General features: G+C 59.0%; 1 protein-coding gene across 1 annotated transcript; it reads left to right on the plus strand.

Moving 5' to 3' along the window:
* The first annotated feature begins 1256 nt into the window (after nucleotides 1-1256).
* STMN3 (stathmin 3) lies at nucleotides 1257-11174 on the plus strand. Its single transcript, XM_043479351.1, has 5 exons — nucleotides 1257-1481; nucleotides 6777-6872; nucleotides 7132-7307; nucleotides 8471-8662; nucleotides 9272-11174. Exons 1-5 carry the CDS (start codon nucleotides 1463-1465, stop codon nucleotides 9329-9331), a joined length of 543 nt encoding a protein of 180 aa, XP_043335286.1. The 5' UTR covers nucleotides 1257-1462; the 3' UTR covers nucleotides 9332-11174.
* The last annotated feature ends 1001 nt before the right edge of the window (nucleotides 11175-12175 follow it).

Here is a 12175-nt window from a genome sequence, read left to right on the forward strand (position 1 = left end):
AGGTGAAAAGTTGGCACCAAGTCCCAGAGCCAGGAGTCCTACCCTTCCCCTCCACACCCCCCACCCTCTAAGAGTAGTGGCATTTTCTCCCACAGAAGTCCAAGGAAGGGAAGTCCAGGACCTAGAAATTCGGCAAACCCTGGGCCAGAACTGGAGCTGAGGACCCTGGTCACACGTTGTGCATCAGGACCACCTGCCCAGCCTCCTAAAATTATGACATGTAAGTGCTGTGGTCCTGCACCCTGAGAGATGAGCAGAAAGGGACATGGAGGCCACACAGGCCTCCAGAAGGCCAGCACAGAGATCTCAATCAAGTCAGTGAACTTGCAGAGTGTCTGCTCTGGTTGGCTTTGTGGGACTCCCATGGTGGACCAGCCCCCATGTGGACCTGGCACACTTTCCTGTGGTCCACAGGACAGATGGTTACCCATTATGCTCACTGAGTGTGCACATCAAGGTTCTTGGCTCTCCTCATCTCTGCATGTTCCTGGTTTCCCCAGAGTTCTACTTCTGGCTCCAGGACTCCATTGCTTGTGGAGTCAGCCCTTCTCTTGGCCTAGTGGCTCCGTCCCTAAAATGGGAACAACACTCTATCTGCCTGACTTCCCATCCCCAAAGAGGTGATGCTTACTCTGGGAAAGGCCCTCCCTTTGAGGGTATCAATCAGAACTCTGAGTCTGGGGAGGAAGCAGGCAGGACACCACTCACCAAGTGTGCACACTTCTCCTACACCACTGGGGATTAACACCATTATCTCATCTCACACCTGAGAAATCGAGGCCCAGGGAGGTCAGAAACTTGCCCTCAGTCACACAATAAGTAGATGTCAGAGCAGGGATTGGATCCTATCTCTGTTTTCCTCCAAAGCTTTGTTCTAGGCCTTTGCACGATGATTTACCCTCTTCTCTGCCTCAAGTTGCTCATCCTCTATAAGGCCCCCGGAGGCCTTCCGGACCAGCCCCCACCCACACCATCCATGATTTGCTTTCCCTCAGCACAAGCCTGGGCACAAAAAAGGCACCTCCCAGCCTTCACTGGCCTCAGAAGAGCTCTCCAACTCCACCCTGACTCCTGCACAGCCCCTGGGGAATTGGGTGCTGTTTCCACCGGCCCCCTGAGAGTGTACAAAGCCAAGTTGGGGGCAGCGAGTCCTAGCAGTGAGCGGTGGGAGGATGGGCCTCTGGCTGCAGCGCAGGGCTCTGTGTCCCAGGCAGATCTCAGCCCCTCCCATCTTCCCCTCCCATCACCCCCTCCCTCCGACGGCTGCAGCCCAAGCCACAGCCAGGCGCTTTCTCTCTCTCTCTCCCTCTTTCTCTTTCTCTCTCCCTCCCTCTCCCCTGCGCTCCCGCCTCCCGCCCTCCCTAGCTCCCTCCCCTCCCCGACACTGCAGCATTCGCCGACTGCAGCTCCAGCCGCCGCCCGCGCCTCTCCCGCCTCTCGCAACCCCGCCGCCGCCAGCACCATGGCCAGCACCATCTCCGGTAGGCACCCGGGCCTCCAGCGTCCTTGGGCAGCGGGTCTGAGCACAGACTATTGTCTGGCCTCGCCTACTGCTGGGCAGGATGTGGAGTGTTTTCCCGTCTTGGACCCTGCGCCTTGAAAGGGCGCGGGCAACCTCCGGGTGGAACCCGCAGGAGACAGGGTTGGGGGCCAGGGGATGGGGAGACCCGATGCCCGTAGGGCAGGGATTGCCGCGCCAGCCTAGCGGGCTTGGGCCGCTGGGTAGGGACCACGATCGGGGTGGGGGCGTCGGCCTGGGGGTGCCGTTGCCCCTTCGTGCGCCGCTGTGCCAGGCCGGGCTCTACTGCCGTGCCACGGGGTGGCTCCGAGAATCTGGGTGGGCGCGCTCGAGGGGTGTAGGCATGGTCCTGGGAGGCGTCCGGCGACCGCAGACCCTGGTGGAACTACGCCTTCACGGGGGTCGGAGGGAGGAGCACAGGACCCTTTGCGGGAGTCCCAGCCCGGGGCCGGCGGGGCCTGGACCCTCCCTGCGCCAAAGGAGCGGCCGGGGGACGGGAGGGGGCGCTGCGAGAAGATGGGGGAAGGAAACCTGAGCAACGCCGCGCCCGCACTTCGCCTCGCTGCCCCCTCCCCTCGCCTCTGCGGGTTCGGGACCACCCTCTGTGACAAGGTGCCACCCGACCCGTTTGAAAAAGCCACCGCCCTTTACTCTGCGGGTTCCGGTGAGGATGGGCGTCTGCCCCTCCTTCCCTCCCCTGCCGCCCCGCCTCCCCAGCTGCAGACCCACCGCCCTCAAGGGCAACGACCCCCCTCCTCCCCCGCCCCCAGCAGGCCCGAGGATCTCGCGGAGGAGCGGGCACCGGACAAGGCGGGAAACGCGTGGCAAATACTGGACGCTAGGGTGCTGCCCGGCAACCCCCGGCGCAAGGACGCGAGGGTCGCTTTCCCTAGAAACGCTCTGCCCAGTCTAGTCTCCCCAAAACCAGCTTCATCTTTGCACGCGGTGCCGGAGATGGTTGGGTGGGCGGCCTACCACTTCCACCCGGTCACTCTGCCCATTCTTCCCTCTCCCCTGGCGACCAGTCTCTGCAATCCCCCCTCCCCAGCTAACTAGACTCTCGGGAGCGACCACTTAGGCCGGAAGCGCCAGAGCTCCGCCCACCCACGTGTGCAACGCGCTGACCCCGCCCCTCAGGGCGGAGGGTTCCGGCCCCCGGTGACTTCTGCAGGAGCGTGGGAGGGGACCACCGGCGTCATTGACTACACCCCTCCCCAACCTCCTTGGCGGGGGCCTTGTCCATCTGGACTTCATCCACCCCCTGCCCTCTCCCTGTCATCCCCAATGACACTGGGCAAATGAAGGTGGCCAGTGCTGCTCCAGTCCCACCCTGGGGTGGAGCTGAGTGGCCTCACTCACCACCTGTGCTGAGCTGGGGGACATGGGCAGCCACTCCTGGGGAGCAATTATCAGCTTTTCACCCTGTTGGCAAAAACACTGCTCAACAGGCCTCCTTCTCATCTTTCGGACTTGAGCAGAGTGAGGTTAGGTGAGGGAGGGATGAAGAGGAAGACTTACCCTCGATCGCCATCAGGGCTGGGTCCAGACCCTCCAGCCTCAGACCCTATGGCACCACACCCTCTTCTTGGCCAGTCTTTGGGGCACTGCTCACCCATACTTCTTCCCAGGATTTTTCTGGGTGTCCGAGTTACCACTGGTGTCCAGAAGGAGACCATGGGTGCAATTGGTCAGTTTTGTCCAGCTTAGCCATCGCTTCAAAGATGTGGTGCAGTGCCCACTGGAGAAGTGCCCTGGCTGACATCACAAGGGGCCGGGCCTTTCCTGTTCTGTCATCAGTGCTGCCCTCTGTAGAGTATAGGCGATGTGTACAGGTGCCTGTGCTCACCACAGCTTCTCCCAGCAAAGTTTGGTAGGAGGGAGGTCTGGCCCAGAAGTGACTGTGTGACACTGCCAATAACTGTGGCCAAAGTGAACCAGCTATGGAGTCCTGAAAACATATCTGTGACTGGAGCAGGCTTCCATGCCTCAGTGGCCTTGCAGGGTCACCTTCACCCTGGCCTGCGCTTCCTGGGGGCTGCACTCTGAGGACACCACCTCTTGGTGTCCTTCCCTAGTGCTCAGCTCTTCAGGCACTTTTGCAGACGTGTTCATATTCATCCCCTTATGCAACTCTGGCAAGCTATGAGGCTTTGCACCTGCTACCTAGCCTCTCAGAGGCTCAATTTCCCCATCTGGCTGGCAGTGATAGTGCCAGCACCTCCCCTAGGCTTGTTCTGAAGGTTGAATGAGCTATTTTGGGAAACAGTGCTTGGGCTTGGGCCTGCCAAGAGGTGAGTGCCCAGTCCATGCCAGCCAGTGTGACTGTTGTAGCCACATTTCCCAGAAAAAGGTGAATGCTGCTGGCAATTCCTGCCATGTTGGGCTCCCAACTCTGACTAGTGAGAGAGGGACAGACTGGATACAACCTGCCATGTTGGGCTCCCGACTCTGACTAGCAAGAGAGGGACAGTCTGAGTGGCAACAAGCTCCATCTGTCAAGAGGCAGCAAGCAGCAGCCTCCAAGGCCCTTCTAGGGGTGAGTGAGAAGCTGTGATGGGCTCACTTCCCTCATAGTTCTGGGAGACCTTCCCATCCCCCATGAGGCTCCCAACAGGAAAGTTCAGAGGCCTGGGCTCCTGACAGGCTCCCATCTTGGCATGCTGTGTGACTCTGGGAGGGCCACTTGCCCTCTCTGAGCCTTCTTCACCTCTGTAGAAATGAGGCTGATGAGGGTGTCTGCCTGGGGTGGCTGGTCTTGAGAGTCAGTTGGGAGGGGCCCACCCCGGGCCCCTTGGACAACTATTACTGTTATCACGCTGCTGCTATATGCTGACCCAGTGCCTTCTAACTCTTGCTTGTCTGGGATATCGTCATCCAAAAGGCCAATATGCATTTTTGCATGTTTAACATTTAGTATGAGGGGGGGTGGGTGGCTGAAAGTAATCCAGTTCATAGTAGAGATTGCTTTTTAATGACTTTCTGAAGTCAATGATAGGGAAGGAAGAGAGGATCTTGTGAAGACAGAAAAGGAAGAGTGTTCCTGCTGCAGGGGTTTCCTGGTTGGAGCTACATCTGTGGAGAGGCCTGAGCCTCCATCCACTCTCCCCTCTGTAATGAGAGGAACTTGAAGCCTCTCCCATCTTGCACATGACTAGTCTCAGTCCTGATCTCCAGCCTGGGTGCAGGCTTCCCCCTGCAGGTATTCTCTCCAAATTTACCCATTCCCGACTGCCATGCAGTCCCCTCTGACCAGCAGCCAGACACACAAGTCCTTTCCTGGGGAGCGCCCCTCCCACTGGGCTGCTACTTTTCAACTTTTTATTTATTTATGACTTTCTGGATCTCTGTTGCTGCGTGCAGGCTTTCTCTATTTGCAGCAGGTGGGGGCTACTCTCTAGCTGCAGTGCACAGACTGGTGGCTTCTCTTGTTGCAGAGCACAGGCTCAAGGTGCACAGGCTTAGTTGCTCTGAGGTGTGTGGACTCATCCCAGACCAGGGATCAAACCAGCATCCCCCGCACTGGCAGGCAGATTCTTATTCACTGTACCACCAGGGAAGTCCTAAAGTTACCTTTTAATGACATAAGTAATACACAACTAGATTCTGCTTCTGAAAAAGCAAAATTGATAAGTCAGGCCAAAATCCCCTTTGAGGCCTGCCTCTACCTGGCCCTCCTTCTCAGCCTCCTGAGCCAATGACCAAGTCACATGTCTCAGCCCTGTTTCCCCTCTGAGACCCCAAAGGCCCTCCTTGCTGCTTGCCCAGGATTCCTTTATTCTCCTTTCAAGGCTCCTTGGGCTCTCTCCAGAAGAGTCTGGGTCATCAGGATGTTTCGATCCAATGCCATCATTCTATGCACTGGCTGGTGGAAAACCCTGCTCACAGCATACTATTCCCTGAGACAGGGGCTGGTCACTTCTGTCCTGAGTCCTATTTCTATGCCAGCGCTTTCCCCAATTTCATGTTAATTCAATTTTAAAACACTATCTTGTATGAAATTTGATCAGAAAGTTTTCTGTCCAAACTGTCTGCCGCATGGAAGGATGCTGTGGGTAACAATGCATGCTCTTTCTTGAGAGCCAGAGTCCTTCTCCTTGGAGTGTCTCTCTGGAGACCCCTAATAGTTTCTCCAGCTAGGGAGGAAGGCCTGGGGGTCTGAGGCCCCTAGTCTTTGGGACCTACTGTGGGGGTGGAAAGAACACAGACTACCTGGGTTGACATGGAGGAGCTCTGAACAAATCATCTTAGCTATCTGGGCTCACTCTTGGTTAAGTGGGGGCGGGGTGACAGTATGGCTTAAAGGATTGTTGAGAACCAGTGAGTGAGGCATCACACCCATGTGTCTACTTTGGGGCCTGGTTTGTGTGAACAGACCACGAACAACCCAGTTATTTTCACTCTGAAAGTGGGCATCTCCCCTTCCCTGACAGGGCCCAGGGCTTCAGCAGGCTTACCTCCTTTTCTGGTTGGGTACTGTGGGCATTGGCTGGGGGCACTCACCCTTGCAAGGGTAGAGGGAGGGGCGTGGTGCTGAATGGACAGCTCCCTTCACTCTGGGTTTTGAGAGGCACCGGTGTGTGTCTAGTGAGAACCAGGTTTCATCCCAGGGTGGCAGAACTACAGGGCAGGTGCGGGGACAAGAGGGTCTTAGGGCTTCACCTAAGTGCATAGACCAAGAAAATGCTGCCTGCGGAAGCTCTACATCTGTGCTGGCCCAGTCATGAGTGTGGTGGTCAACCTCTCTACCGACTGGGCAAGTATTCTTGAGAGGGGAAGGAGAGGAAGGAGGAAGTCCAGGGAGGGGCAGAGAGAGGTGAGAGTCAGGAAGATACACAGTGACAAAGAATCGGCGAGATGCAAAGATACAGCGAGAGGTGGGGACAGATGGAGAGCCAGAAAGACAGAAGGAAGCAGAGACACAGATAGACGAGGCAGGGGAGACAGACAGAAATGCCAAGAAAGAGAAAAGGAGGAAGAGGGAGACAGAGACACGGGGGTTGAGGTGCAGGGACTCAGAGACAGAACAATGCAGGGCACCCATGGGGAGGCGTGCCCAGGCAAAGACAACTAACATCCAGGAGGGAGGAAGGGATGCGCAGTCAGAGATGTGGGACCCAAAGATCATGATCCATGGGTTCCCAGAGAGGCACCTTAAGGGAGTGATGGGGGCAGGGCGGGGGGAGGCCTGGGCTGCCAGGGTGGTGGGGCCAGAGGAGCGATGGGCTGGCGCCCGCTCAGCTTGGCCTCACGCCCACAGCATACAAGGAGAAGATGAAGGAGCTGTCAGTGCTGTCGCTCATCTGCTCCTGCTTCTACTCACAGCCGCACCCCAACACCGTCTACCAGTATGGGGGTGAGTGCCTGGCCCCTGACCTGCCACTGTCTGCTGCCACCCGACTTCACTGCCCCCCTCCCATGGCGTCTGTGAACCCTTCTGGTTGACTGGCTTCTGGCGAAGGGTCCCTGGGGGAGGGGCTGGTTCTGGGGGTCCAGTCCTGGAGTCCCATGTGAGAAGCTTCACCCCTTCTCTCAGCCCTTGACTTGGATGTGTACTCAGCCTCCCCCCTCCTCACCCAGCCCTCCTGAAGCCCCCACCTGCTCTTGCCCTGCAGACATGGAGGTGAAACAGCTGGACAAGAGGGCCTCCGGCCAGAGCTTTGAGGTCATCCTCAAGTCCCCTTCCGACCTGTCCCCGGAGAGTCCCGTGCTCTCCTCCCCCCCCAAGAGGAAGGACACCTCCCTGGAAGAGCTGCAGAAGCGGCTGGAGGCAGCTGAGGAGCGGAGGAAGGTCAGGAGCCACCCCTCTGTGTCCTGATGAAGATGGTCAGGAGGACTTGTAGCCACAGACCGAGTCCCCAAGGTGCAGGGTTCTCCAAGCATCTGCTGGGCTGCAGGCCTGTAGCAGAGAGAGTCTCACATCCCTGGACTACCCTCTGAACCATCAGAATGAGACGGGGGAGGGAGGAAGGATTGCTGGGTCGCAGCCACTGAAGGAGACAAGAACCCAACATTGTTGGGAGGGGTGCCCTCGGCCATACTGGCCAGATGGGAAGATCAGGAGGTAGCCCCAGGTGGGGCTCTGGGAGAGGAGGCTGGGTGGGCACCCTCCTGAGCAGGGGAGCTCAGGGTGCCCCTGGTAGAAGCGGGCCCCTCCTCCCCTTCTCACACCAGACTCTCTCAAGACTGAAACACACACAGAAAACCCTATGCTCTCAGAGGTGCTGTCCTGATGCCCAAGCCCGCTGGGCAGGGGTAGCAGCTCTATCCACCCCCTTACAGCAGGGCCAGTGAGACTTGGGAGCCCAGGCTTCTCAGGGTTACCCAGTAGTGACTGGCTCCTGAGTGGAGCCCTGCAGCCTTCTGAAGGAGGCTGAGGGAGGCTATTACCTCTGGGGCTCTTGGGTCTCCCCCTGGGACTGCCAGCAGCGCCACCCTCCTCCTTCTGACTCTTCCCTTCCCCAGCGGCCCTGAGGGCCCCTCCACCGCCCCCAGCCCCTCAGGGAGTTCAGAACCTGGTGTGTATTAAGCACCTACTTTGTGCTCAGCTGGCAGACCTTTGAAGAAGAGACGGGGTGGGGTGGCGGGTGGGTGAAGCTCAGTAACAGCCCACAAACTTAGAGCTTCTTCCGCTCCTCCAGTATTCCTTAGGGCAGCCCGGACTTTGGAGTGGGATGGAGAGGGGGCTCCCGGCGTCCAGCGGGGAAGGGGCAGCTCTGAGGCCAAGGGTGGACAGGAAGGGCTTGTCTGGGGATGAGATGATCACCCTAGCCGACGGCAGGACAGTGTAGGCCTGAGCTCTCACCGAGGACGAGTCCGGTGGGCTCGGGCTGGGCAGCGGGTCCCTGACAGCAGCGCGGCGGGGTGGTGGTGCAGTGGACCCTGGAAGGGTGGACCCGGCCGCCCCTCACGCTCGCCCGCCCGGCACCCCCCACCCAACCCTCCGCCGCGCAGACACAGGAGGCGCAGGTGCTGAAGCAGCTGGCGGAGCGGCGCGAGCACGAACGCGAGGTGCTGCACAAGGCGCTGGAGGAGAACAACAACTTCAGCCGTCTGGCCGAGGAGAAGCTCAACTACAAGATGGAGCTCAGCAAGGAGATCCGCGAGGCGCACCTGGCGGCACTGCGTGAACGGCTGCGCGAGAAGGTGCGCGCCCGGGCCTGGCCCGAGCAGTGGGTGGGGCCCGAGCAGGGGGCGGGGCGAAAGGCGGGTGGATCCGGGCAGGGGGCGGGGCCCGAAGCAGGAGGTCCCCAGGTGCTCCTTCCTTTGGCGGTGCCAGCCCACTGCACCACCAGCACTCCCACAGTCCGATCTCCCCATGATTCCCTGTCCTGCTGGGGCCGGCTAGGGTGAGAGGAACCCCTGCCCAGGCCGGAGCCCCCTCCCTGCGAGTGGGACTGGGTTAGTGCCAGGGAGCCCCGCCGCCGGCACACCTGGGAAATCCCTTTAGCCATAACGCTCTGGTCTGGACACAACCCCAGACTCACTGAGGGCCAGCCCCCACCCTCAAGCCACACTTTAGGTTGGTGTCTCAGGCCTCTCCCTGTCCTCTGTTGCTCCTGGTCGCTAAGCGTGTCCTCATTGGTCGCATCTGCAGCACCTCGGACCAAACTAGTCTAGGGAGGAAAGGACCCTAGGGTCCCCAAGCCGGGAGCTGGGGTGAGGGCAGGACACGCAGAGCCCAGGAGGACTGGGAGGGGCAGGACCCCGTCCCTCCCGGCTGCAGAGCCCCGCCCACCCCGCCTGTCCTGGCAGGAGCTGCACGCGGCCGAGGTGCGCAGGAACAAGGAGCAACGCGAGGAAATGTCCGGCTAAGGGGCCTTCTGGACTCCGCGACGCCTGGATCCCGAGATGAGACAGGAACACATCTGGGTTTCGGTTTTGTTTTGTTCGACTTTGTCTAGATGCAACTTTTGCTCCCGTTCCTCCCTCCCCTCCTGCCCTCCCAGCTTCAGCTTCTCTTTCCGCGCTCTGAGCTGTCTGGTCCTTGTGGCAAGGCTTTGACCACAGGCTCTCTCTGGAGGAGCCCCAGGGCGTGGCACACGGTCCCTCATTTCAGGCCCAAGCTGGGCGGTGGCTGGGTCCCCTCTTGGTAACCCTCTTAGCAGACGTGGTGGCGACCTCAATAAATCCAGCGATGGTGGCAGGAACACTCGGGTCCTTATGAGCACCTTGTCACTTAGGGCACGTCCTCTGAGCCAGCTCCGCCCGCAGGCAGAGGCACCATCACCTGCACGTCCTCCCCTGGAAGAGGGGCTGGGCACGTGGGAGGGGGCAGAAGAAGAAAGACTTGAATGGAGGAGGACTCTGGGCAGTGGGGACCGGGTATCCAGTCACAGGCCAGCCTTGGGAGCTGTGTGTGCGGCGGTGCTTTCTGGAACTGGTGGGTAGGAGCTGCAGTGTGCTGTAATGTGGTGGCACAAGGGTCCTCAGAGACACCTTGGCCTGAGGTTGGCACCCTTGGCTGTCCTGGGAACCTTCATTCATTGCACTTGGCTGGAGAAGTCACGGGGTGTGGTTTGGCCTGAGTCTTTAGGGGAGTGGGCCGGCTCCACTGGGACCGTGAGCAAACTGCTGTGGTCTAGAGGGCTGTGGGTAGCATGGCCACCCCTGCCGGCCCCTTCTCCCAGAAGGGCCTTCTTCTCTCTGGCACGGCATTTCTGTGGGGACAGCCGGCCTCCCACTGTCCCTCCTCTCCTTCTCCAGGCTTTGCACCCTTTGAGGACCTGTCTGTAGAGCCCTTTAGAGTCCTAGCTCCCTCCTGTGTGCCCTCTTCTTTGTTTAAAAGATGCCCCTATCGGTTTCCAGCCACAAGGCTTTCAGGTGGCCAGGTCGGGAAGGCTGGCAGCCCCAAGTGCCCCTCTGGGAGCCCTAAGTAGATATTAGGAGATAGAGGACCAGTGTCTGAAGGTTCAGATGTTGGAGGGCAAGGGTCAGGGTTCCTCAAGCTGCCTCCCCACCTGCCCCATCCTTCCATTTCTGGCTGGTGGCCCCCTCTGGCTAGCCTGCAGATTGGAGGCCTGACTCTAGGCCTCTCCTGCCAAGACCCTCCTTGGCTGGGTTCCTTCCCCTCCCTCAGCCTGGTCCAGACCTGCCGGTGCTGGCCTTTGAGGACATGGCAGCAGCCTCCCCTTCTCCATGCAGCCCCAGCCCCACGGTTGGATGCTTGAGGGCCAAGTCCCTGCTGGCTAACTACTTGGTGGAAAGTGTGAGGAGTTTCTCGCAGGAAGGACCCAGAGCCAGTGCCACAGAGGCCAGATGGCAGCCCTCGGTGCCCCTGGCTTTCATTCCACAGAAACCCACAGTGTCACTGCTGGTGGCCTCCCAGAGCCAAGCCAGAGAGCACAGGCAGGTAGTGACCCCTGCAGTGGGCTTGGGGAAAGTTGGGACCTGTGCTCACCCCTCTGTCCCCACCAAGTCAGCCCTGGAGGGAGTGACAAGCAGGATTGGAACCTGTCAGGTTGGGACCCATCGGTGCCCACAGGCAGCTTCTGTGGACTCAGAAAGGGGAGCGGAAAGAGGACTAAGGGTGGGATTTTTCTGAGCCACGCAGCTCTCTCGTAGCAGAAGCCCTAATGTCATACACACCCATCTCATCCACGTAGTGAAAGTGAACTTAAAAATGAATAATTAAAAAAAAATCTGTGTGTTTAAGAAATGGTTGCACTGTCCCAGTGTGTCCTGCAGCTGTGGGGTTGCTCGCGGCCTGTGCATCAGTGAGAAAGCCAGCTCTCTCCTGCTGGAAACCCCAACCTTGGGTATTATCACAACTGTGAGTCGTTCTTGTGACAATGGCGATTTTAAGAAAGAAGCACAGAAACAGTACACACGCCAACTTTCACCTCTGGAGACCCAGGAGTTGGTGGAGGCGGAGGGAGGAGGCTGCCCTGGCTCCCCCAGGGCTGAGTCTTCCTGCGGGCCAGGCTCTTAGGTTGCCACCGTGGGATCGGAGTTGCCTTCTCACCATGGCTGTGGGTCTTGCTCAGGCTGGGAGGGTGGTCCTGGAATCCCAGGGTGTGCCCCGTGGCTCTGTGGGCCCTGCTGGGCAACTTATGGTTCACAGACACATATCTGGCCCTCACGTGGGGACCTGGAGTGACACAAAGGGACCAAGTTGATATCCTAACTCACACTGGTGGACATGAGTGTACTCCGTGACCTGAACTGCCACATGGGGTGCCTGGCAGGGACCCCTCAGAATTCTGAGGGGATGGCATGTTTGGTAGATGTCCACACTGGACCAAATACACAGATTCTGGAGAGATGCCTGTTCCCCAGGACCCAGAGAAACCCATTCACCTCTCCCCTCACCCACCGCCCTCTCCTGGGGCAGTCCTGCTACTTCCCCAGGCTCCACGGAGCTCTCACCATTTCCCCTCCATCCCCTGCCCAGGGAGAGGTAGGGGAAGTCGGAATCCAGGACACACAGCCTCCAGTAAAGTGGAGACATCAGAAATCTGCAGGAGCAGAAAGAAATATGTTGAAAATACTTTTAGGAGGCGTGAGTTGTGCGTGCCTGTCATCTGAGTTCACAGGCACATGCTTGCCACACAGAAGCACACGGCCCTGGAATTCTCAGAGAAGCAGCTGATCACAGGTCAGGGTTTCTTACCCCTTCGGGGGCTCTGGTAAGGCATTGAGAGGCAGTCACCACATGGA

The sequence above is a fragment of the Cervus canadensis genome, chromosome 10 (genome assembly GCF_019320065.1).
Source record: "Cervus canadensis isolate Bull #8, Minnesota chromosome 10, ASM1932006v1, whole genome shotgun sequence".
Lineage (NCBI taxonomy): Eukaryota > Metazoa > Chordata > Mammalia > Artiodactyla > Cervidae > Cervus > Cervus canadensis.